General features: G+C 51.4%; 1 protein-coding gene and 1 long non-coding RNA gene across 2 annotated transcripts in view; one reads left to right on the top strand and one right to left on the bottom strand.

Annotated features, from left to right (window-relative positions):
- The window catches only part of LOC142907169 (uncharacterized), a 31,643-nt gene extending 27,163 nt beyond the window's left edge, over positions 1-4,480 (top strand). The window contains exon 4 of the long non-coding RNA XR_012930861.1: positions 3,395-4,480. This is a non-coding gene — a long non-coding RNA (uncharacterized LOC142907169). The remainder of the gene's footprint in view (positions 1-3,394) is intronic.
- On the bottom strand, positions 1,012-21,949 carry LOC116938413 (uncharacterized). The gene is made up of 7 exons (XM_076056420.1): positions 21,835-21,949; positions 18,826-18,880; positions 17,190-17,292; positions 16,552-16,709; positions 5,553-5,691; positions 2,126-2,298; positions 1,012-1,117 (listed from the first exon to the last, which is right to left on the bottom strand). The coding sequence occupies exons 2-7, from the start codon at positions 18,829-18,831 to the stop codon at positions 1,016-1,018; spliced, it is 681 nt and encodes a 226-aa protein (XP_075912535.1). The 5' UTR covers positions 18,832-18,880; positions 21,835-21,949; the 3' UTR covers positions 1,012-1,015.
- Positions 21,950-26,209: the final 4,260 nt, after the last annotated feature.

The following is a 26,209-nucleotide window of genomic DNA, read 5'->3' as shown; positions in this document are numbered from 1 at the left end:
GGTGAGCGAGAGGGTGAGCGAGAGGGTGAGCGAGAGGGTGAGCGTGCTTCGTACTGCAGACAGCGGCTGACGAAGTCCACCAGCTGAGGGTGACGGCCCCACAGAGCGCGGTGCAGGGGGATACTTCCCGGTGGCCTCAGCTTGGACAGGTTGTCGGGGAGTCCCTCAGAGTCTCCAGAGAGACAGAGAGACAGAGAGACGCGCGCAGAGTCACCAACCACCACGTGGCCCACAGACCCCGCTCACCCACTTAACCACCCACCTTCCTATCCACCTACACACCCACTCACCCCACTTACACACCCCACTCATCCACTTAACCACCCACCTTCCTATCCACCTACACACCCACTCACCCACTTACGTACCCACTCACCCACTCACCCACTCACATACCCACTCACCCACTCACCCACAACCACCCACCTTCCTATCCACCTACACACCCACTCACCCACTTACATACCCACTCATCCACTTAACCACCCACCTTCCTATCCACCTACATACCCACTCACCCCACTTACATACCCGCTCATCCACTTAACCACCCACCTTCCTATCCACCTACACACCCACTCACCCCACTTACATACCCACTCACCCACTTAACCACCCACCTTCCTATCCACCTACACACCCACTCACCCACTTACATACCCACTCATCCACTTTATCCACTCACCTTCCTATCCACCTACACACCCACTCACCCCACTTACATACCCACTCACCCACTTAACCACCCACCTTCCTATCCACCTACACACCCACTCACCCCACTTACACACCCCGCTCATCCACTTAACCACCCACCTTCCTATCCACCTACACACCCACTCACCCACTTACATACCCACTCATCCACTTAACCACCCACCTTCCTATCCACCTACACACCCACTCACCCCACCTACATACACACTCACCCACCCTCTCACTCACCCACCCACCCACCCCTATAAGAGCCTCACTGCCACCACCCCCCCCACCCCACCTAACAAAACGGAATGGGTTACATCGCTAGCGTCAGCCTGCCCGAGCCCTTCAACTCACCAAAGTAATTTTTCCTGTAAGGGGCTTCGTCCACCATCTTCTTCGGGGGCATGCCCAGCATCTGCGCACGATTTCCGACGAAGACAAAAAGAGGAGGAGGTAGAGGAGGAGGAGGAGGAGGCGGGGGGGACAGTTACAGCCGGTGTAGCCTCAGCGGGCCCATTGGGGCAAGTGCCGTCAGTCAGCGGTGAGTAGTGGCGGAGGCAGCTCGTGTGGAGGCCAGCACTGTGGCCAAAGAACAGGTCCCTGCAGGGTGGGCTGGTAGGAACATTGGAATTTTGCGCAATTTTATTTTACACCCCAACAGCACGAGATTTCACTTTGTTAAAGTATTGAAAGGGGACGGACGGACGGACACATTAATCTATTGCAGGCTGGTACACTCAGTTTACAACTTCGTTCCTACCAGTATAGCAATCCCCTCCCTCCTAGTCTTAGCCTTCTCTGATTGCTTGGGGAAAGTGCTGTTAGCAGCGAGCAGCACTTATGAAGGCCGGCACTGTGTACAAAGAGACATCAATTCCCCCGCTCCACGTATTAGCCTCATCTCATCGCTGGGGCAAGCGCTGCTAGTAGCGAGCGGCACCTATGAAGGCCGGAACGGCACACGAGGGGGTGGGTGCCCAGGGCCACGCCCGGCCACCTTTGTCTCCCCCAGTATAAAATGTTTACTACACACCGCTACGCCAGGTACTCGTTTGAGGCTGACTCAACCTATGATAGGCCCAGGACCAGTTCGGATATTCCTCGCTGGTGTTTGTGGCTATGGGAGGGAATACAACTCTATGAGTATGGTTCTCTGTGGGTCTTTACGGGGTCTCTATGAGTATGGGTCTCTGTGCAGACCCACAGAGACCCGTACCCATAGAGACCTGCCCGCCCGCTCACCCACCATACAGACCCACCGTACCCACCGTACCGACCCACCATACCCACCGTACCCACCCACCGTACCCACCGTACCCACCCACCATACCCACCGTACCCACCCACCATACCCACCGTACCCACCCACCATACCCACCGTACCAACCCACCATACCCACCGTACCCACCCACCCGCCCGTACCTCGATGCAGCGGTGCAGGTGGTCTTTGTAGGTCTGTGAATTGAAGAGCACCTTGCCGGTGGCCAACTCGGCCACGGTGCAGCCCAGGGCCCACATGTCCACGGCGCAGGTGACACGGTAGCCCAGCAGCAGCTCCGGGGCCATGTAGGGCAACGTCCCGCCCACGGTTTGGGCTGAGCAACAACAACAACAACAACGATGACAACAACGACGACAACGATGACTACAAAGTGGTCCCTCCGTCAACAGCGACGCGGGTGGAACAGTTTTTTCCTTCGGTCGGTTAAACGCGTGGTCGGCTTCTGCGACCGATACGTCACGGCGGATGGCGAGTGTTTTTTTTCGGGTTGGACCGCGTACTCTGGCTGCCCGCCCGATGATGATGATGATGATGACGATGATGATGACGACGATGATGATGCTCGGCTGCAAGCGCTCGAATTGTAAACGTCGTAGCGGGTTCACAACTCCAGCGCACCGGTTAGCGCTGTGCAAGCGACGAATCGATTGGCCGCGTCCCGCCCGCGTGACGCTGAACCTCACCGGCCGGCTGCACTTTAGGTGTTCTGTCGGCTTAAAGGACGCGACCTGGCTTGACTTTCTTAATTCCAATTCAAAACAACGTTTGCATTTCTAGATTTAAAGCTTTCGTGACTTGCAAGGATCCGTACTCTTTGGTTCTGTTCGGTAAAGTCACGTAGTAGGTAAAAAAATAAAACGACGAAAATCACGACGTTTCGGCCACAACACAAGCGGCCTTCATCAGATGAAGGGATCAGGCTGTCTCGCGCCAACCGGTATGTGCACCCGCACGTACACCACCTCTATGCTAAGTCGGCCAATCAAATGCTAATTTGTTATGCTAATTCCTTTGTCAAGGCACCTTGTTTCCTCGCACACAGCTTAAAGGTCCGCGGTCTGAGCGTGGCTGTGTTCCACTCCAGCGCTGTCCTCCAGACAACCTGGTCCCTTCACTTGATGAAGGCCGCTTGTGTTGTGGCCGAAACGTCGTGATTTTTGTTGTTTTATTTTTTTTACCTACGTGACTTTACCGAATAGAACCAAAGAGTATGGATCCTTGCAGTCACGAAAGCTTCAAGCCTAGAATTACAAACGCAACGATGACGTTGACGCGAGATAACCCCCGAGCAAAATATATATATATATAAAACTCCACGCACGCAAAAGCCCCACTCGCTCACTTTTATACTTCAGGTAGAAGCTGCATCCGAAGTCGTTGACCCTCACTTTGCCGTCCGCGGTGAGCAGAATGTTGTCCTGGAACAAAGAGCAGAGACGGGGGAAGGGATTCCACGCTCGGAGGTTACGGCAGGAGCGTCCAGCCAGCAGTGGGTCGATCACGCGAGGTGACGCATTTACACCCACACGGGCAGCCCTCCCCACCCGCCCCGCCCCACCCCCCACCCCGACTTGTGACACGGGCCACGTGCCTGAGACCCGTTCGAAGTCAATGAAGAATTAAAGCTTTCGTGACCGTGTAAATCGCTCGTTGTTTTTTTCCGGTAAAGTCACGTGTGTAGGAATACCGTAAAATTATATTGAAATAAATCAATCGCGACGTTTCGACGCGCAGCACAAGCGATCCTCATCAGGTGTAAAGTAAAAAAAACAAATCACGGAGGTAAATACAACAAGAATATGAGAGACGAGAATTCAACAAACCTAGGAAAAAACATTACGTGAAGCACAACCAGTCAGGTCAACAACACAGTTAGACACTTACCTGGTGGACCACGAATTTCAGAAGAGTGTTAAATTTCGTGGTTCGCCAGGTAAGTGTCTAACTGTGTTGTTGGCCTGACTGGTCGTGCTTCTATTTAAAGCTTTCGTGACTGCAAGGATTCATCTTCTTTGGTTCTTTCGGTAAAGTCATGTAGAATGAGACTAAAATAATAAATTGATAAAATAAAATAACACAATAATATTCTCACGACGTTTCGGCCACAACGCAAGCGGCCGTCTTCAGGTGAAAGGTACGGACCCGTCGGGACGACAGAGCTTCAATGAACGATGTTAAGATTCGTAGCGACTTCTCCCAACCAGCTTAAAAGTCGCTACGAATCTTAACATCGTTTATTGAAGCTCTGTCGTCCCGACAGGTCCGTACCTTTCACCTGAAGACGGCCGCTTGCGTTGTGGCCGAAACGTCGTGAGAATTTTATCGTGTTATTTTATTATTTTATTCTCATTCTACCTGGTGACTTTACCGAAAGAACCAAAGAAGATGGTTGTGCTTCGCGTGATTTTTTTCTTAGCTGTGTTGAATTCTCGTCTCTCATCTTCTTGTTGTATTTACCTCCGTGATTTGTTACTTTTTACACCTGATCAAGATCGCTTGTGTTGCCGTTCGAAGTCGTTTTAAGAAACCACAAAACCTATTTTTACTTCACTATCAGGGTGTAAGGGCCCGGCAGAGCTGCTGTGAAGCTCTTTCATCAGACACGACCTGGCCATCACGTAATGAGAGCAGCTCAACCAAGTGGCTGATATCATCATGTGCATCATCAGCAGCAGCATCATCATCATCGCATGGACATTTATCACAGCAGCCAAACACTCTAAACACGTGTTTCAACAGGCCCATAGAGACCCATACAGACCCACAGAGACCCATACTGACCCACAGAGACCCATACTGACCCACAGAGACCCATACTCATAGAGATCCATACAGACCCACAGAGACCCATACTCATAGAGACACATACAGACACACAGAGACCCATACAGACCCATACTCATAGAGACCCATACACACCCAGAGACCCATACTCATAGAGACCCATACAGACCTACAGAGACCCATACTCATAGAGACACATACAGACCTACAGAGACCCATACTCAGAGACACATACAGACACACAGAGACCCATACTCATAGAGACACATACAGACCTACAGAGACCCATACTCATAGAGACCCATAGACCCACAGAGACCCATACTCATAGAGACACATACAGACACACAGAGACCCATACTCATAGAGACCCATACACACCCAGAGACCCATACTCATAGAGACCCATACAGACCTACAGAGACCCATACTCATAGAGACCCATAGACCCACAGAGACCCATACTCATAGAGACACATACAGAGACCCATACTCATAGAGACCCACAGAGACCCATACTCATAGAGACCCACACAGAGACCCATACTCATAGAGACCCATACTCATAGAGACCCACAGAGACCCATACTCATAGAGACTCACACAGAGACCCACAGAGACCCATGCTCATAGAGACCCACACACAGAGACCCACAGACGGACGGGGCCCACGGTCGACCCCCCCGCGGGTCGACCGTGGGCCCCGGGGGTGGCCGCCTCCGCGCCAGCCGAGCGAGCGCCCCGGCGGGAGGTGGCCACCACCGCGGCCCGCCCCCCGCTCACCGGCTTGATGTCCGCGTGGACGACGCCCCGCCCCTTGGCGTACAGCAGGAAGTCGAGGATGGCCCCGGTGTACTCCCTCAGACGCCTCGGGTAGATCCGCCCGGCGCTCCCTTTTCTCACGACGTCTTTGAGGCTCCTCCTGAGGCCACAACGACAACAACGACGACGTTAAATAAAAACCCCTTTGCCGTTCCGATGACGTCCGCAGGGCCCCAAACGGACTGTACCACTTGGTTAGTTTCGCGGGGGGGTTGGGGGGGGGGTGGTGTAAAGCCTCGTCGCTCCGCCGGTGTTCATCCGCGGCCTCGCCACGCCCCACTGCTTGCGCTGACGGAGCCAACGCCCACAAAACGACGTTGAGTATTTTACGACGGTGATTTTGTTAAATTTCTATTTGAAGCTTTCGTGACTGGCAGTGATTCATATTGTTGGTTCTTTCGGTAAAGTGACGTCGTGAGAGTTTTATTGTTTTACGTGTATATATATTTTTATAGTTTTTATTGTTTCCCTTTCAACGTGGTGACTTTACCGAAAGAACCAAGAATATAATGATTTAATGATTTTATTGTAATTTCAACTATTTTATAATTTTTTTTATTTAAAGCTTTCATGACTGCAGTAATTCATATTCTTAGTTCTTTCGGTAAAGTCACGTTGAAGGGAAACAATAAAATAATAAAATATATATAAAACAATTAAAAAATTTTTTTTAATACAATTATTTTTATACAATATTTTTTATTGTTTTACGTATATTTTATTATTTTATTGTTTCCCTTCAACGTGACTTTACCGAAAGAACTAAGAATAATTTATTATTTTGTCACCATCGTTTTATCGCTACGATTTCATCGCAATTTAATCAACGCATTATTTTCATTATTGCTTTATTATCAGCGTTTCACGATTTTGATTTCTACGAGCGGTATATTTTTATTTCATCACAATATCCTCGTTGCTGTTTTACAATTGTTCCGTCATTTTATTACCATCTTATCACGCGTTATTTTTTTGTGTTGCATCATTACCCACCTATTAATAATGTATCATTTCATAATTTTCTCACTAACCTTTCAGTGGAAATATTTTATTACTATATTATATATATTTTAAAAAAAAATTTGAACGTGTAATTCGTGGGGAGCGTTTCCGTTGAATCGCGAGGACTTCCTGCGTCCATCTAAACAAACTGTCAAATCGCTCTCCGTGGTGCTAACGTTTAAAAATAAATAAACACAAAGCACCACTCCTTTAAAATGTTTCTTGCCGTTGGATTTCGCACCTGATGATGACTGCTTGCGTTGCGGTCGAAACGTCGTGGGAATTTTATTGTTTATATATATTTGATTATTTTCATTGTTTCCCTATGTAATTATTATTCTTGGTTCTTTCGGTTAAAGTCACCGCCACGTAGATACGTAAATACATGGTGGTGACTTTAACCGAAAGAACCAAGAATAATAATTTTATTGTTTTACAATAATTTTATTGTTTTACAATAATTTTATTGTTTTATATATTTTATATATTTTATTATTCCCCTATCTACGTGGCGGTGACTTTACCGAAAGAACCAAGAATAATAATTTAATTGTTTTACAATAATTTTATTGTTTTATATTTTTATTATTTTATTGTTTCCCTATCTACGTGACGGCGGTGGCTTTACCGAAAGAACCAAGAATAATAATTTTATTGTTTTATATTTTTATTATTTTTTTGTTTCCCCTATCTACGTGGCGGTGACTTTACCGAAACAACCAATAATATGAATAGCTGCAGTCGCGAAAGCTTTAAATAGAAAAATAAAAATAGTTTATAGTTTAGTGATTTTTCGATTTAAAGCTTTCGTGACTGCAGGGATTCATATTCTTGGTTCTTTTGGTAAAGTCACCACGTAGTAGAAGGGAAACAATAAAATAATAAAAATATAAAACAATAAAATTATTGTAAAACAATAAAATTATTATTCTTGGTTCTTTCGGTAAAGTCACCACCACGTAGATAGGGAAACAAGAAAATAATAAAAATATAAAACAATTAAATTATTGTAAAACAATAAAATTATTATTCTTGGTTCTTTCGGTAAAGTCACCCCCGCGTAGTAGAAGGAAAACAATAAAATAATAAAAATATAAAACAATAAAATAATAAACAAAAACATGTAACGTACACTACACTATACACTACACTATACACTACACTACTACACACTACACTTTACACTACACACTACTATACACTACACTATACACTACACTATACATTACACTCTACACTACTATACACTACACTACACTATACACTACACTATACACTACACTACTACACACTACACTTTACACTACACTACACACTACTATACACTACACTGTACACTACACTATACACTACTACACACTACACTACTACACACTACACTTTACACTACACTACACTGTACACTACACTATACACTGCACTACACACTACACTATACACTACACACTACTATACACTACACTATACACTACACACTACACTACACACTACACTATACACACTACACTTTACACTACACTATACACTACACTATACACTACACTTTACACTACACACTAGTTTCAGTTTCATTTATTTTGGTATAGCCCCGTGAGCCATCCGGCTCTTGAATCGGGTGCAACCGCAACAAACAAAAACCAAAAACACGACCAAGAAAAACATCTTAAGGTGACTTTGTGTGTGTTGACTGTGCAAAACAGAAAATCCATGGGGAAAAAACAGCAAAAATATTCCAGAAAAAGCACCGTGCACACCACCAACGCTGCGTGCAAAAATCCCAGTGTGGGATGCAAAGTCAAACAACAACCACAAGACAACTTTAGATTAAGGCCGTCAGTCTAACGCCGTACTACAACAAAACAAACATGTCCAAACCAAAAAAAACGTTTACAAAATCACCAAAATAAAGTCATAAAAGCAATGTAACAGTGATCATAGAAACTGTGACCGAATTTTTTTACAATAAACTACATAAACAACATGTACCACCAAACCCTAGAGCCATAGCTGGCTGCATGAGTCACTCCACAATAGCAGGAGCATCGGTCGGAGTATCACATTTTAAAATGCACCTTTAAGATCAGCGCGCTAAATCAAAATACAGATAATACTTTGCAGCGGTCATCCGGAGCGAAACATTTTATTTTATTTTAGGCCACTGAATAGCAGTGGCAGCTAGGGGTGTACAACTCCTCTAGAGCAGTTTTGAGTGAAGATCTCATAAGCAGTGATTCAAGTTGCAGTTTATTGGCAGGGCCTTTGCATCGATAGCAAAGGCCCTTCCTCCAGTATTTGCACGGCAATAGGGAATGTGAAAGCTGGTAAATGAGCGAAGACCTTAGGTCAAATTTGTTCTTTGAAGCAGAGAGGAGATCCAGCAGGTAGTCTGCGGATTTTTTCGTAAGTACATCGTGAATGAATAATATCTGGTGCACAATCCGTCGAACATTAAGAGATGTTCAGTTTGACCCAATGTAGAGATCACAGTGGTGAGTCCTATACGGGCAGTTCAATGTCAATCTTAAGGCCGAGTGATAGATGGAATCAAGCTTCTTCAGTACAGTACTTGGGGCTGATTTATACACGATGTCACAGTAGTCAAGTAGAGGCGGTATGGTAGCTTTCATCAATTCCAAACGGAACATTGGCGGGTAAGCAGTGCCTGTGTCGATACAGAAAACCAATCTTTTATTTTTGTCTTTTTACCAATATAATCAATGTGCCCTTCAAAATTCAGTCTTGAATCCAGGATGACCCCAACGAATTGCCACGTTCTGTCTGCGTGACAACAAGCTGTAAACGTTGTGGGTTCACTCTTCAACACACCGGTGGGCTAAAGCAGTGAACGAATTTTGCCTTTTGTCAACGTGACACTTTATTTTTGCCGATTGGCCGTGTCGGGTGGTGGAGGGTTAACGACACGTTTATAAATAACGGCGATCTAATCCACAAAAAAACCTTCATCACTGAACCCTTACTAGTCGGCCGTGTCGGGTGGTGGCGGATTTCACGACACGACATTGATGCATTTACGCGATCCAACCCCCCCCAAAAAACAAACCAAACCTATTAAGGATGACATTGGTCGCGACAGCCCTGCGAGTGAAACTCATTCAAAGTGATAAATCGACGAATTGAGTTGCTTGATTAACCGTTAAATCAATATTAATTCCGAAATAAAGAAACCATCGAGCGGAGCAATGGACACGCACGTGGGTGGGCGGGGTGGGTGGGTGTGTGGGTGGGGTGGGTGGGGTGGGTGGGTGGGTGGGGGTAAGCGGAGGTTCGCGTACTTCAAGAGCTCGACGACGAGGCAATTGTGTCCGCGGAATTGGAACGTGTCGAGGACCCGGATGACTCCGTAGCGCTCATCGCTGGCCCTGCCCTGCAGCTCCTTGGCCATCTTCAGCTCCCTTCTCTGGCAGGCCGCTATCGAGGGGCTGTGGAGCGGGAGGTGGAAGGTCGCGAAATCGATGACGGTGACTCTGCGTGGGTGACTCTGTGTGGGTGACTCTGTGTGGGTGACTCTGCGTGGGTGACTCTGTGTGGGTGTCTCTGTGTGGGTGTCTCTGCGTTGGTGACTCTGTGTGGGTGTCTCTGTGGGTGTCTCTGTGTGGGTCCGGGTGTCTCTGTGGGTCCGGGTGTCTCTGTGGGTCTGGGTGTCTCTGTAGCTCCCTGTGGGTCTCTGTGTGGGTATCTTTGTGTGGGTATCTCTGTGTGGGTCTGGGTGTCTCTGTGGGTGTCTCTGTGTGGGTGTCTCTGTGGGTATCTCTGTGTGGGTGTCTCTGTGGGTCTCCATAGGTCTGTTGGTTACACTTCACGTAGCCTCAAGGTGCACATGGCCTGGCAGAAGCAACGTGGTGACGTCACCGCCACCTAGTGGCCAATGGCGATTGTTGTTAGTTTGTAGTTAGCAATAGTGGTACGGCAGTTATTATTCTGTTGGTTAACTTTGATTCACAGCAGTAGTCTTACGGCAGGTTATTATTTAGTGAGTTAGTTGATATTTAGCAGTAAGTTTTACGGTGGTAAAATTTTGTTTGTGAGTTTTATAGTTAGCAGCAGTTTTACTGCAGTTAGTATTTTGTTAGTTTATAGTTAGCAGAAGTTTTACGGCAGTTAGTATTTTGTCGGCGAGTCCACAGTTGGTGGCAGTTTCACGGCGGTGCCTCCGATCATTTGATGATTATTTCCCGAGAATCGCGGGCCACCGCGGAAGGCCCTCCCGGCTCACCGCGAGGCCATCGACAGCATCTTGACGGCCACGAGCGTTTTGGTTTTGTGGTCGAGGCACTGCAGCACCAGGCCCTGGCCTCCCTTGCCGATCTTCTTCTGCACCTCGTAGCGGTACTGGAGCTGTTCCTTGCGGACCTAGGGAGGCGGAGGAGGAGGAGGCGGAGGCCGGTGGTCAGAGCCGTCGCGAACGGAGCGCCTGACGCTAGGTGGTGGCGGCGACGGCGGCAGTCGGGGATTCCACGACCGCCATTCTCCACCACGAAGGTTTGTTTTTGCTCGGGTATCGGATCGCGGAAACGTTTAAATGTTGCGTTAAACTTGCCGAACGCTGCTTGACTTGAAGCTTTCGTGACTGCAGGAATTCACATTCTTGGGTCCGTCGGTAAAGCCACCACGTGGATAGGCTCAAAGGAAATAATCAAAGATAACGGAAAACTCCGACGTTTCCATCGCAACGCAAGCGGTCGTCTTCCCGTTACTTTTATTATTGTCTTTGAACCTATCTACGCGACTTTACCGACGGACCCAAGAAGGCCGAATGATGTTAAAACTTGGGGGGGGTTGTTCGCCTTTTTGCGTTTATCCATCTAACACTGGGTAGTGAGACGCTGGTAGTGAGACACTGGTGGTGAGACACTGGTAGTGAGACGCTGGGTAGTCAGACACTGTGTAATGAGACACTGGTGGTGAGACACTGGGTAGTGAGACACTGGTGGTGAGACACTGGGTAGTGAGACACTGGGCAGTGAGACACAGGTGGTGAGACACAGGTAGTGAGACGCTGCTAGTGAGACACTGGTAGTGAGACACTGGTGGTGAGACACTGGGTAGTGAGACACTGTGTAATGAGACACTGGTGGTGAGACACTGGGTAGTGAGACACTGGGTAGTGAGACACTGGGCAGTGAGACACAGGTGGTGAGACACAGGTGGTGAGACACAGGTGGTGAGACACTGGATAGTGAGACACTGGGTAGTGAGACACTGGTGGTGAGACACTGGGTAGTGAGACACTGGGTAGTGAGACACTGGTAGTGAGACACTGGTAGTGAGACACTGGGTAGTGAGACACAGGGTAGCGAGACACAGGGTAGTGAGACACTGGGTAGTGAGACACTGGGTAGTGAGACACTGGTGGTGAGACACTGGTGGTGAGACACTGGTAATGAGACACTGGGTAGTGAGACACTGGGTAGTGAGACACTGTGTGGTGAGACACTGGGTAGTGAGACACTGGTGGTGAGACACTGCTGGCGAGACAGGTAGTGAGACACTGGTAGTGAGACACTGGGTAGTGAGACACTGGGTAGTGAGACACTGTGTAATGAGACACTGGTGGTGAGACACTGGGTAGTGAGACACTGGGTAGTGAGACACAGGTGGTGAGACACAGGTGGTGAGACACTGGGTAGTGAGACACTGGGTAGTGAGACACTGGTGGTGAGACACTGGGTAGTGAGACACCGCTAGTGAGACACAGGTAGTGAGACACTGGGTAGTGAGACACTGGGTAGTGAGACACTGGTAGTGAGACACTGGTAGTGAGACACAGGTAGTGTAGACACTGGGTAGTGAGACAGAGGGTAGTGAGACACTGGTAGTGAGACACTGGTGGTGAGACACTGGTGGTGAGACACTGGGTAGTGAGACACTGGGTAGTGAGACACTGTGTGGTGAGACACTGGGTAGTGAGACACTGGTGGTGAGACACTGCTGGCGAGACACAGGTAGTGAGACACTGGTAGTGAGACACTGGGTAGTGAGACACTGGGTAGTGAGACTGGTGGTGAGACATTGGTAGTGAGACACTGGGTGGTGTGATACTGGTAGTGAGACACTGGGTAGTGAGACACTGGGTAGTGAGACACTGGTAGTGAGACACTGGGTAGTGAGACACTGGGTGGTGAGACACAGGTAGTGTGACACTTGTAGTGAGACACTGCTAGTGAGACACTGGGTAGTGAGACACTGGTAGTGAGACACTGGGTAGTGAGACACTGGTAGTGAGACACTGGTAGTGAGACAATGGGTAGTGAGACACTGGTAGTGAGACACTGGTAGTGAGACATTGCTAGTGAGACACTGGTACTGAGACACTGGTGGTGATACACTGCTAGTGAGACACTGGGTAGTGAGACACTGGTAGTGAGACAATGGGTAGTGAGACACTGGGTAGTGAGACACTGCTAGTGAGACACGGGTGGTGAGACACTGGTAGTGGGACAGGTTGTGAGACACTGGTAGTGAGACACTGGTGGTGAGACACTGGTGGTGAGACACTGGGTAGTGAGACACTGGTGGTGAGACACTCGGTAGTGAGACACTGTTAGTGAGACACTGGTAGTGAGACACTGGTAGTGAGACACTGGTGGTAAGACACTGCTAGTGAGACACTGGGTAGTGAGACACTGGTAGTGAGACACTGGTGGTGAGACACTGCTAGTGAGACACTGGGTAGTGAGACACTGGGTAGTCAGACACTGCTAGTGAGACACTAGGTAGTGAGACACTGGGTAGTAAGACACTGCTAGTGAGACACAGGTAGTGAGACACTGGGTAGTGAGACACTGGGTAGTGAGACACTGGGTAGTGAGACACAGGTAGTGAGACACTGCTAGTGAGACACTGGGTAGTGAGACACTGGGTAGTGAGACACTGGGTAGTGAGACACAGGTTGTGAGACTAGGGCCTAAAGAAGGACGCTCTCTCTGGTGCAGACCAATTAGTGTCAAAGGCAATGCCACTTATTACCAGAGCCTGTTTTTGTTTGCATGTTCACCACAAGGTTGTGTTTTTATTTACAGAAATGGTACAGCCTATTGTTACGCTGTTAAAGACCCCACCACTTGAACTGCCTATGTAGCTCTTCTATCTCAAAAGCGACCTGGCCATCGCAAACCGTAGCTCAACGAAGTGGCCTCATCATTACCACCGTGTGGCAATGATGAGGCCCGTGGGTTCTAAATGTGCGGTGACATCGTCTCTAAATGTCTCTAAGGAAAAACGACGGAGGGAGGACCCCGGCGGAAAGAAATCCACGCCACCCACGAGGAGAGAGATCGAGACGTAAGCTCCGCATACGCAACAGCTAACAACAGCGGCATCAGCGGGTGTCAGGGCCGGTATCGAACCCACGACCTCCTGCACACCGGGCGAGGGAGCTAACATCTTCTGGCCACCGCGGCCGACGTCCTCGTCGTCGTGAGTGGATTGGCCAAAGTTCGCGACATAACGGTGCGAAATAACTTTAAAGCGATGTGTGGCGGCGCCATAGATGGAGCAAGGGGCATCAAAGGGGACCTCCCCAGGTCGATCTGGACCAGTTGAAGACCGAAAGCCTAAGACCAGCAGCTAGACAGGAAGGCCCAAGCCCAGCTAGATAGGAGACCCCCCTAGCCCCCGCTGCCCTTAGCAGGGCCGGGGGACTTTGTGCGGCTCGGCCGTGAGACTCCGGGAACCCCTGGTCCCCTGACGTCCTCGTGAGGGCCGCGTCCAGTGGGTCAGTGGTCGGAACTCGGAACCGTGGCTAGGGCCGAGTTAGAACGGCCTCCCCCCTAGGCACCCATAGCCGGAGGACCCTGAGTGTAGCCCTGTGTTACAGGGCACGTTAGCCCGGAGGCAGTACCCTCACTAGACAGTGGTGTAGGAGGACCCTGAGTGTAGCCCTGTGTTACAGGGCACGTTAGCCCAGAGGCAGTACCCTCCCTAGACAGTGGTGTAGGAGGACCCTGAGTGTAGTTCTGTGTTATAGGGCACGTTAGCCCGGAGGCAGTACCTCCCTAGAGAGTGGTGTAGGAGGACCCTGAGTGTATCCCTGTGTTATAGAGCACGTTAGCCTGGAGGCAGTACCCTCTCTAGACAGTGGTGTAGGAGGACCCTGAGTGTAGTTCTGTGTTATAGGGCACGTTAGCCTGGAGGCAGTACCCTCCCTAGACAGTGGTGTAGGAGGACCCTGAGTGTAGTTCTGTGTTATAGGGCACGTTAGTCCAGAGGCAGTACCCACCCTAGACAGTGGTGTAGGAGGACCCTGAGTGTAGCCCTGTGTTATACGGCACGTTAGCCCAGAGGCAGTACCCTCCCTAGACAGTGGTGTAGGAGTACCCTGAGTGTAGTTCTGTGTTACAGGGCACGTTAGCCCGGAGGCAGTACCCTCCCTAGACAGTGGTGTAGGAGGACCCTGAGTGTAGCCCTGTGTTATAGGGCACGTTAGCCCGGAGGCAGTACCCTCCCTAGACAGTGGTGTAGGAGGACCCTGAGTGTAGTTCTGTGTTATAGGGCACGTTAGCCCAGAGGCAGTACCCTCCCTAGACAGTGGTGTAGGAGGACCCTGAGTGTAGTTCTGTGTTATAGGGCACGTTAGCCCGGAGGCAGTACCCTCCCTAGACAGTGGTGTAGGAGGACCCTGAGTGTAGCCCTGTGTTAGGGCACGTTAACCCTAGGTGTAGAGGACAGTAACCCTGAGTGTACTGGGACTGTACTGCCGAGCGAGGTGGTTTAATGAACAGTGTTGCCTCCAAGAACCGACTCCGACGTCTCCTGAATCCACAACACTACACGTGCACAGAGACCCAGATCCCGAGAGACCCACAGAGACCCACAGACACCCAGACCAATCAAGGCTCACACAGATCATTAGAGACCCACAGAGACCCCCAGAAACCCGTAGCACAAAACCTTAACCGACTGTCTGTGTCTGGTGGTGGTGGCAGGTTTAACCATTGCACATTTATACTCGTGCCTTCTAACCCAACAAAAAGCTCTGTGGGTGTCTAATGGTGTCTCTTTGGGTGCCTGAGTGGGTCTCAATGGGAGTGGGTCTCTGTGGGTGTCTCTGTGGGTGTCTCTTTGGGTCTCTGTGGATCTCTGTGGGTGTCTCTGTGGGTGTCTCTGTGGGTGTCTCTGTGGCTGTCTCTTTGGGTCTCTGTGGGTCTCTATGGGTTTCTCTGTGGGTGTCTCTTTGGGTCTCTGTGGGTGTCTCTATGGGTGTCTATGGGTGTCTCTGTGGGTGTCTCTGTGGGTTTCTCTTTGGGTCTCTGTGGGTCTCTATCGATGTCTCTGTGGGTGTCTCTTTGGGTCTCTGTGGGTCTTTGTGGGTCTCTATGGGTGTCTCAATGGGAGTGGGTCTCTGTGGGTGTCTCTGTGGGTGTCTCTGTGGGTGTCTCCGTGGGTGTCTATGGGTGTCTCTGTGGGTCTCTGTGGGTGTCTCTGGGTGTCTCTGTGGGTGTCTCTGGGTGTCTCTGTGGGTCTCTGTGGGTGTCTCTGTGGGTGTCTCTGTGGGTGTCTCTGTGGGTCTCTGGGTATCTCAATGGGAGTGGCTCTCTGTGGGTGTCTCTGTGGGTGTCTCTGTGGGTGTCTCTTTGGGTCTCTGTGGGTTTCTATGGGTCTCTATTGGTGTCTCTGTGGGTGTCTCTGTGGGTCTCTATGGGTGTCTCTGTGGGTGTCTCTGTGGGTGTCTCTGTGGGTGTCTCTTTGGGTGTCTCTGTGGGTCTCTGTGGGTCTCTGTGGGTCTCTGTGGGTGTCTCTTTGGGTCTCTGTGGGTCTCTGTGGGTGTCTCAATGAGAGTGGGTCGCTGTGGGTGTCTCTGTGGGTGTCTCTGTCGGTCTCTATGGGTGTCTCTGTGGGTCTCTATGGGTGTCTCAATGGGAGTGGGTCTCTGTGGGTGTCTCTGTGGGTGTCTCTGTGGGTATCTCTGTGGGTGTCTCTGTGTCTCTGTGAGCCTCACAGGGATGTAGTTGTTGTTATCGTCGTCGTAGCCGTCGTTGTTGTTGCCGCCCCGGGGTTTGCCGACCTTGTCCAAAGTGAAGAACCAAATTTGTTTCATGGCCGCCAGCTCCAGCTTTTGGCGATGACTCAGCTGAGGTCCAAAGAGTTCCAGGATCGCTAAACACGTGACAACAACAACAACAGCTTAAACTTTGAACTATCTCTGTTTTGTTTACATGCCAGGTAAGGCCCCCATGAAACATGACCATCATGACATCCCTCATGCAACATGGCCACAATGAAGTCCCCCTTGCAAAATGGTCACAATGAAGTCCCCCATGCAACATGGCCACCATGACAACCCCCATGCAACATGGCCATCATGACATCCCTCATGCAACATGGCCGCAATGAAGTCTCCCTTGCAAAATGGCCACAATGAAGTCCCCCATGTAACATGGCCACCATGACGACCCCCATGTAACATGGCCGCTGTGATATCCCCCATGCAACATGGCCATCATGACATCCCTTATGCAACATGGCCGCAATGAAGTCCCCTATGCAACATGGCCACCGTGAAGTCCCCCATGCAAAATGGCGGTAGTGACTTCCCCCCATTCACCGTGGCCACGTTCCGCTCACTGCTGTTCTCACCTCGAGGCGATTTACAGCGGATAGGTCCGGTGCCGGCTGCGGACAGCGCGCTCCACGTGTTTCCACAGACTCCCTCCCTCCTTCTCGCTGCAGCTTGGCTCGTCTACACGCACACACACACACACAAAAACAATATTGCAGTAGGCTCCTCTACACACACAGACTTCACGTGAACAGTAGGCGTTAGTGCCGGGGTCGAACCCACGACCTCCTGTATACAAAGTGAGGTTGTTAACATCTCCTAGCCACCGTGGTGCCACAGAGTAGTGTACGGGCATCACAAACACACTCACTACATCTGGCGGAGGATCGTTCCCAGGTTCGGATCGCGAGTGCGAGTTGCAAGTCGATGTCAAACAAATACATATTTCATGGAAGCTCGTTCGTAAGTGTGGGTGGTGTTCGTAAGTGAGGGTGGTGTTGGTAAGTGATGGTGGTGTTGGTAAGTGAGGGTGGTGTTGGTAAGTGATGGTGGTGTTGGTAAGTGAGGGTGGTGTTAGTAAGTGTGGGTGGTGTTGGTAAGTGTGGGTGGTGTTGGTAAGTGAGGGTGGTGTTGGTAAGTGTGGGTGGTGTTGGTAAGTGCTGGTGATGTTGGTAAGTGAGGGTGGTGTTGGTAAGTGTGGGTGGTGTTGGTAAGTGTGGGTGGTGTTGGTAAGTGTGGTTGATGTTGGTAAGTACTGGTGGTGTTGGTAAGTGAGGGTGGTGTTGGTAAGTGTGGGTGGTGTTGGTAAGTATTGGCGGTGTTGGTAAGTGTGTGTGGTGTTGGTAAGTGCGGGTGGTGTTGGTAAGTGTGGGTGGTGTTGGTAAGTGTGGGTGGTGTTGGTAAGTGTGTGTGGTGTTGGTAAGTGAGGGTGGTGTTGGTAAGTGTGGGTGTTGTTGGTAAGTGAGGGTGGTGTTGGTAAGTGAGGGTGGTGTTGGTAAGTGTGGGTGGTGTTGGTAAGTGAGGGTGGTGTTGGTAAGTGAGGGTGGTGTTGGTAAGTGAGGGTGGTGTTGGTAAGTGAGGGTGGTGTTGGTAAGTGTGGGTGGTGTTGGTAAGTGTGGGTGGTGTTGGTAAGTGTGGGTGGTGTTGGTGATGGTGGTGTTGGTAAGTGAGGGTGGTGTTGGTAAGTGCTGGTAGTGTTGGTAAGTGTGAGTGCTGTTGGTAAGTGTGAGTGGTGTTGGTAAGTGTGGGTGGTGTTGGTAAGTGAGGGTGGTGTTGGTGAGGGTGGTGTTGGTAAGTGTGGGTGGTGTTGGTAAGTGTGGGTGTGGTGTTGGTAAGTGTGGGTGGTGATCGTAAGTGAGGGTGGTGTTGGTAAGTGTGGGTGGTGTTGGTAAGTGAGGGTGGTGTTGGTAAGTGTGGGTGGTGGTCGTAAGTGAGGGTGGTGTTGGTAAGTGTGGGTGGTGTTGGTAAGTGTGAGTGCTGTTGGTAAGTGTGAGTGCTGTTGGTAAGTGTGGGTGGTGTTGGTAAGTGAGGGTGGTGTTGGTAAGTGTGGGTGGTGTTGGTAAGTGTGGGTGGTGTTGGTGAGGGTGGTGTTGGTAAGTGCGGGTGGTGTCGGTATGTGAGGGTGGTGTTGGTGAGGGTGGTGTTGGTAAGTGCGGGTGGTGTCGGTATGTGAGGGTGGTGTTGGTAAGTCGAGTGTAGGGGCCCATGCGTTACCTGCATGGTGTTGATGCTCAGAGTGGCTTCGCTCACGCAGCAGTCCCCAAGGTCTCTGTGTGGGTGGGGGGGTGGAGATGATGTAGAGAGTCACAACACGAACTCACATCCTCACCACTGTCCCACATTCCCCCCACCAGGAACCCACCATTCTCACAACGAACCCCCATCCTCACCAGGAACTCCCAATACAGACTCACATCCTCACCACGAACTCACATGGACTCACATCCTCACCACGGACCCAACCTCACCACGAACCCACAACACGAACCCACACACCACGAACCCACAACACTCACCACGAACCCACAACACTCACCACGAACCCACAACACGGACCCACACACTCACCACGATCCCACAACACTCACCACGAACCCACAACACGGATCCACACACTCACCACGAACCCACAACACGGACCCACACACTCACCACGATCCCACAACACTCACCACGAACCCACAACACGGACCCACAACACTCACCACGAACCCACAACACTCACCACGAACCCACAACACGGAGCCACACACTCACCACGAACCCACAACACGGACCCACAACACTCACTACGAACCCACAACACGGACCCACACACTCACCACGAACCCACAACACTCACCACGAACCCACAACACGGACCCACAACACTCACCACGAACCCACAACACTCACCACGAACCCACAACACGGACCCACACACACACCACGAACCCACAACACGGACCCACACACTCACCACGAACCCACAACACTCACCACGAACCCACAACACGGACCCACAACACTCACCACGAACCCACACACTCAGCACGAACCCACAACACTCACCACGAACCCACAACACGGACCCACACACTCACCACGAACCCAAAACACTCACCACGAACCCACAACAGGGACCCACACACTCACCACGAACCCACAACACTCACCACGAACCCACAACACGGACCCACACACTCACCACAGACCCACAACACTCACCACGGACCCACAACACTCACACGAACGAACAACACGGACCCACAACACTCACCACGAACCCACAACACGGACCTACACACTCACCAAGAACCCACAACACGGACCCACAACACTCACCACGAACCCACAACACGGACCCACACACTCACCACGGACCCACAACACTCACCACGGACCCACAACACTCACCACGAACCCACAACACTCACCACGAACCCACAACACGGACCCACACACTCACCACGGACCCACAACACTCACCACGAACCCACAACACTCACCACGAACCCACAACACGAACCCACAACACTCACCACGGACCCACAACACGGACCCACAACACTCACCACGAACCAACAACACTCACCACGCACCCACAACACTCACCACGAACCCACAACACGGACCCACAACACTCACCACGAACCCACAACACGGACCCACACACTCACCACGGACCCACAACACTCACCACGGACCCACAACACTCACCACGAACCCACAACACGGACCCACAACACTCACCACGAACCCACAACACGGACCCACACACTCACCACGGACCCACAACACTCACCACGAACCCACAACACTCACCACGAACCCACAACACGAACCCACAACACTCACCACGGACCCACAACACGGACCCACAACACTCACCACGAACCAACAACACTCACCACGCACCCACAACACTCACCACGAACCCACAACACGGACCCACAACACTCACCACGAACCCACAACACTCACCACGAACCCACAACACGGACCCACACACACACCACGAACCCACAACACGGACCCACACACTCACCACGAACCCACAACACTCACCACGAACCCACAACACGGACCCACAACACTCACCACGAACCCACACACTCAGCACGAACCCACAACACTCACCACGAACCCACAACACGGACCCACACACTCACCACGAACCCACAACACTCACCACGCACCCACAACACTCACCACGAACCCACAACACGGACCCACACACTCACCACGAACCCACAACACTCACCACGAACCCACAACAGGGACCCACACACTCACCACGAACCCACAACACTCACCACGAACCCACAACACGGACCCACACACTCACCACAGACCCACAACACTCACAACGGACCCACAACACTCACACGAACCAACAACACGGACCCACAACACTCACCACGAACCCACAACACGGACCTACACACTCACCAAGAACCCACAACACGGACCCACAACACTCACCACGAACCCACAACACGGACCCACACACTCACCACGGACCCACAACACTCACCACGAACCCACAACACTCACCACGAACCCACAACACGAACCCACAACACGAACCCACAACACGAACCTACAACACTCACCACGGACCCACAACACGGACCCACAACACTCACCACGAACCAACAACACTCACCACGCACCCACAACACTCACCACGAACCCACAACACTCACCACGAACCCACAACACGAACCCACAACACTCACCACGGACCCACAACACGGACCCACACACTCACCACGAACCCACAACACTCACCACGCACCCACAACACTCACCACGAACCCACAACACGGACCCACACGCTCACCACGAACCCACAACACTCACCACGAACCCACAACAGGGACCCACACACTAACCACGAACCCACAACACTCACCACGAACCCACAGCACGGACCCAGACACTCACCACGAACCCACAACACTCACCACGAACCCACAATACTCACCACGAACCCACAACACGGACCTACACACTCACCAAGAACCCACAACACGGACCCACACACTCACCACGAACCCACAACACTCACCACGAACCCACAACACGGACCTACACACTCACCAAGAACCCACAACACGGATCCACACACTCACCACGAACCCACAACACTCACTACGAACCCACAACACGGACCCACAACACTCACCACGAACCCACAACACGGACCCACACGCTCACCACTAAACCCACAAAACTCACCTCGTCAAAAGTTTCTCTAGGATGGCTTCAACAGAAGTTGTTTGAAAAACGACGATGATGAAGCTGAGTCAGCTGACGTTTAAGAACCTGCCGACTCCTTCACGCCAGTCTCGTACCGAGGGAGCGCGTGATGATTGCAGCGTCACCGGTGATGTCAGAGTCCGAGTGACGTGACCACGCCCCCTTCAGCCACACCCCTCCGAGTGACGTGGCAATGCGAGACCACGCCCCCGGAAGCCGCCTTCCGCCCCGAGTCTATGGGCGCCCCCCCCCACCTCCACCCCCAACTTCTACTTCCGCTTCCGGTCGTGGCGAATTGCGGCGATGGCGGGAAAAATCTGAACCCTGACTGGGCCTCCTCGTGGTCGACTCAGCCTGAAGATGCCGACACGGGGCTCTGTGTGAGGTGAGTCTGTGGGTCTCTGTGTGTGCCTGTGTGTGGTGAGTTTGTGTGGTGAGTCTGTGTGAGGTGAGTCTGTGGGTCTCTGTGTGGTGAGTCTGTGGGTCTCTGTGTGGTGAGTCTGTGGGTGTCTGTGTGGTGAGTCTGTGGGTCTCTGTGGTGAGTCTGTGGGTCTCTGTGTGGTGAGTCTGTGGGTCTCTGTGTAAGGTGAGTCTGTGGGTCTCTGTGTGAGGTGAGTCTGTGGGTGTCTGTGTGAGGTGAGTTTGTGGGTGGCTGTGTGGTGAGTTTGTGGGTATCTGTGAGGTGAGTCTGTGCGTCTTTGTGTGAGGTGAGTGTAGGTGTCTGTGTGTGGTGAGTCTGTGGGTCTCTGTGTGTGTCTGTGTGAGGTGAGTGTGTGTGTCTGTGTGAGGTGAGGGTGTGTGTCTCTGTGAGGTGAGTCTGTGGGTCTCTGTGTCGTTAGTCTGTGTGAGGTGAGTCTGTGGGTGTCTGTGTGAGGTGAGGGTGTGTGTCTGTGTGAGGTGAGTCTGGGTCTCTGTGTGAGGTGAGTTTGTGGGTCTCTCTGTGTGGTGAGTTTGTGGGTCTCTCTGTGTGGTGAGTCTGTGGGTCTCTGTGTGAGGTGAGTCTGTGGGTGTCTGTGTGAGCTGAGTCTGTTGGTGTCTGTGTGAGGTGAGTTTGTGGGTCTCTGTGTGTGGTGAGTCTGTGGGTCTCTGTGTGTGTCTGTGTGAGGTGAGTTTGTGGGTGTCTGTGAGGTGAGTCTGTGGGTTTCTGTGTGAGGTGAGTCTGTGGGTGTCTGTGTGAGGGGAGTCTGTGCGTCTCTGTGTGAGGTGAGTCTGTGGGTGTCTGTGTGAGGGGAGTCTGTGCGTCTCTGTGTGAGGTGAGTCTGTGGGTCTCTGTGTGGTGAGTCTGTGTGAGGTGAGTCTGTGGGTGTCTGTGTGAGGTGAGTGTGGATGTCTGTGTAAGGTAAGTTTGTGGGTATCTGTGAGGTGAGTTTGTGGGTCTCTGTGTGTGTCTGTGTGAGGTGAGTCTGTTGTTCTCTATGTGGTAAGTCTGTGGGTCTGTGTGCGTGTGAGGTGAGTTTGTGGGTATCTGTGAGGTGAGTCTGTCGGTTTCTGTGTGAGGTGAGTTTGTGGGTTTCTGTGTAAGGTGAGTCTGTGGGTCTCTGTGTGAGGTGAATCTGTGGGTCTCTGTGTGGTGAGTCTGTGTGAGGGTGAGTCTGTGGGTGTCTGTGTGAGGTGAGTGTGGGTGTCTGTGTAAGGTGAGTTTGTGGGTATCTGTGAGGTGAGTTTGTGGGTCTCTGTGTGTGTCTATGTGAGGTAAGTCTGTTGTTCTCTATGTGGTAAGTCTGTGGGTCTGTGTGCGTGTGAGGTGAGTTTGTCGGTTTCTGTGTGAGATGAGTTTGTAGGTTTCCGTGTAAGGTGAGTCTGTGGGTGTCTGTGTGAGGTGAGTTTGTTGGTGTCTGTGTGAGGGGAGTCTGTGGGTCTCTGTGTGGTGAGTTTGTGGGTCTCTGTGTGAGGCGAGTCTGTGGGTCTCTGTGTGAGGTGAGTCTGTGGGTCTCTGTGTGGTGAGTCTGTGTGAGGTGAGTCTGTGGGTGTCTGTGTGAGGTGAGTGTGGGTGTCTGTGTAAGGTGAGTTTGTGGGTATCTGTGAGGTGAGTTTGTGGGTCTCTGTGTGTGTCTGTGTGAGGTGAGTCTGTTGTTATCTATGTGGTAAGTCTGTAGGTCTGTGTGCGTGTGAGGTGAGTTTGTCGGTTTCTGTGTGAGGTGAGTTTGTGGGTTTCCGTGTAAGGTGAGTCTGTGGGTGTCTGTGTGAGGTGAGTTTGTGGGTGTCTGTGTGAGGGGAGTCTGTGGGTCTCTGTGTGGTGAGTTTGTGGGTCTCTGTGTGAGGCGAGTCTGTGGGTCTCTGTGTGTGTCTGTGTGAGGTGAGTCTGTGGGTCTCTGTGTGTGTCTGTGTGTGGTGAGTCTGTGTGTCTCTGTGTGAGGTGAGTCTGTGGGTGTCTGCGTGAAGTGAGTGTGGGTGTCTGTGTGAGGTGAGTCTGTGGGTCTCTGTGTGTGTCTGTGTGTGGTGAGTCTGTGTGTCTCTGTGTGAGGTGAGTCTGTGGGTGTCTGCGTGAAGTGAGTGTGGGTGTCTGTGTGTGGTGAGTCTGTGGGTGTCTGTATGAGTTGAGTTTGGGTAAATGTGTGAGGTGTGTTTGTGGGTCTCTGTGTGGTGTGTTTGTGGGTCTCTGTGTGATGAGTGTGTGGGTCTCTGTGTGTGTCTGTGTTTGATGAGTCTGTGGGTGTCTGTGTGAGGTGAGTTTGTGGGTTTCTGTGTAAGGTGAGTCTGTGGGTCTCTGTGTGAGGTGAGTCTGTGGGTGTCTGTGTGAGGTGAGTTTGTGGGTCTCTGTGTGGTGAGTCTGTGTGAGGTGAGTCTGTGGGTGTCTGTGTGAGGGGAGTCTGTGCGTCTCTGTGTGAGGTGAGTGTGGGTGGCTGTGTGAGGTGAGTCTGTGGGTCTCTGTGTGGTGAGTCTGTGTGAGGTGAGTCTGTGGGTGTCTGTGTGAGGTGAGTGTGGGTGTGTGTGTAAGGTGAGTTTGTGGGTATCTGTGAGGTGAGTTTGTGGGTCTCTGTGTGTGTCTGTGTGAGGTGAGTCTGTTGTTCTCTATGTGGTAAGTATGTGGGTCTGTGTGCATGTGAGGTGAGTCTGTGGGTGTCTGTGTGAGATGAGTTTGTGGGTGTCTGTGTGAGGTGAGTTTGTGGGTTTCTGTGTAAGGTGAGTCTGTGGGTCTCTGTGTGAGGTGAATCTGTGGGTCTCTGTGTGGTGAGTCTGTGTGAGGGTGAGTCTGTGGGTGTCTGTGTGAGGTGAGTGTGGGTGTCTGTGTAAGGTGAGTCTGTGTGAGGTGAGTCTGTGGGTGTCTGTGTGAGGGGAGTCTGTGCGTCTCTGTGTGAGGTGAGTGTGGGTGTCTGTGTGAGGGGAGTCTGTGGGTCTCTGTGTGGTGAGTTTGTGGGTCTCTGTGTGTGTGTCTGTGTGAGGTGAGTCTGTGGGTCTCTGTGTGGTGAGTTTGTGGGTCTCTGTGTGAGGCGAGTCTGTGGATCTCTGTGTGTGTCTGTGTGAGGTGAGTCTGTGGGTCTCTGTGTGTGTCTGTGTATGATGAGTCTGTGGGTGTCTGTGTGAGGTGAGTCTGTGGGTCTCTGTGTGAGGTGAGTATGTGGTTCTCTGTGTGAGGTGGGTCTGTGGGTCTCTGTGTTTGTGTGTGTGTGGTGAGTCTGTGGGTCTCTGTTTGTGGTGAGTCTGTGGGTCTCTGCGTGGTGAGTTTGTGTGTATGTGTGTGGCGAGTGTGTGGGTCTCTGGGTGATGAGTCTGTGGGTGTGTGTGTGAGGTGATTGTGGATCTCTGTGTGAGGTGAGTTTGTGGGTCTCTTTGGCTTCAGCAGAAGTTGTTTGAAAGGCGACGATGATGAAGCTGAAGCAGCTGAAGTTTGAGAAGCTGCCGTCTCCTTCACGTCTCGTACTCTGAGGAAGCACGTGGTGATTGCGACGTCACCGGTGATGTCACAGTGCGAGGGACGTGACCACGCCCCCTTCAGCCACGCCCCTCCGAGTGACGTGACAGTGCGAGACCACACCCCTGGAAGCCGCCTCCCGCCCCTCCTTATTGGGCGTCCCCCCCACCTCCACCCCCAGCTTCGACTTCCGCTTCCGGTCGAGGCGAATGGCGGCGATGGCGGGAAAATTCTGAACCCTGTCTGGGGCTCCTCGAGGTCGACTCAGCCTGAAGATGCCGATACGGGGCTCTGTGTGAGGTGAGTTTGTGGGTGTCTGTGTGAGGTGATTCTGTGGGTCTCTGTGTGTGTCTGTGTGAGATGAGTCTGTGTGTGTCTGTGTGAGGTGAGTCTGTGGGTCTCTGTGTGTGTCTGTGTGAAGTGAGTCTGTGGGTGTCTGTGTGTGGTGAGTCTGGGTCTCTGTGTGTGTCTGTGTGAGGTGAGTCTGTGCGTGTCTGTGAG

This window comes from Petromyzon marinus, chromosome 75, assembly GCF_048934315.1.
Source record: "Petromyzon marinus isolate PM22_M1 ecotype Great Lakes invasive population chromosome 75, UKy_Petmar_22M1.pri1.0, whole genome shotgun sequence".
Lineage (NCBI taxonomy): Eukaryota > Metazoa > Chordata > Hyperoartia > Petromyzontiformes > Petromyzontidae > Petromyzon > Petromyzon marinus.
This window is presented reverse-complemented; position numbering and strand designations above follow the sequence as displayed.

Excerpts from the sequence above, each read along its gene's own strand:
- LOC116938413 (XM_076056420.1), bottom strand. Across the intron at positions 16,710-17,189 it reads CCGCTGTAAATCGCCTCGAG|CGATCCTGGAACTCTTTGGA; the intron begins GTGAGAACAGCA and ends TCACGTGTTTAG. Across the intron at positions 2,299-5,552 it reads TCCACGCGGACATCAAGCCG|CCCAAACCGTGGGCGGGACG; the intron begins GTGAGCGGGGGG and ends GTTGTTGCTCAG.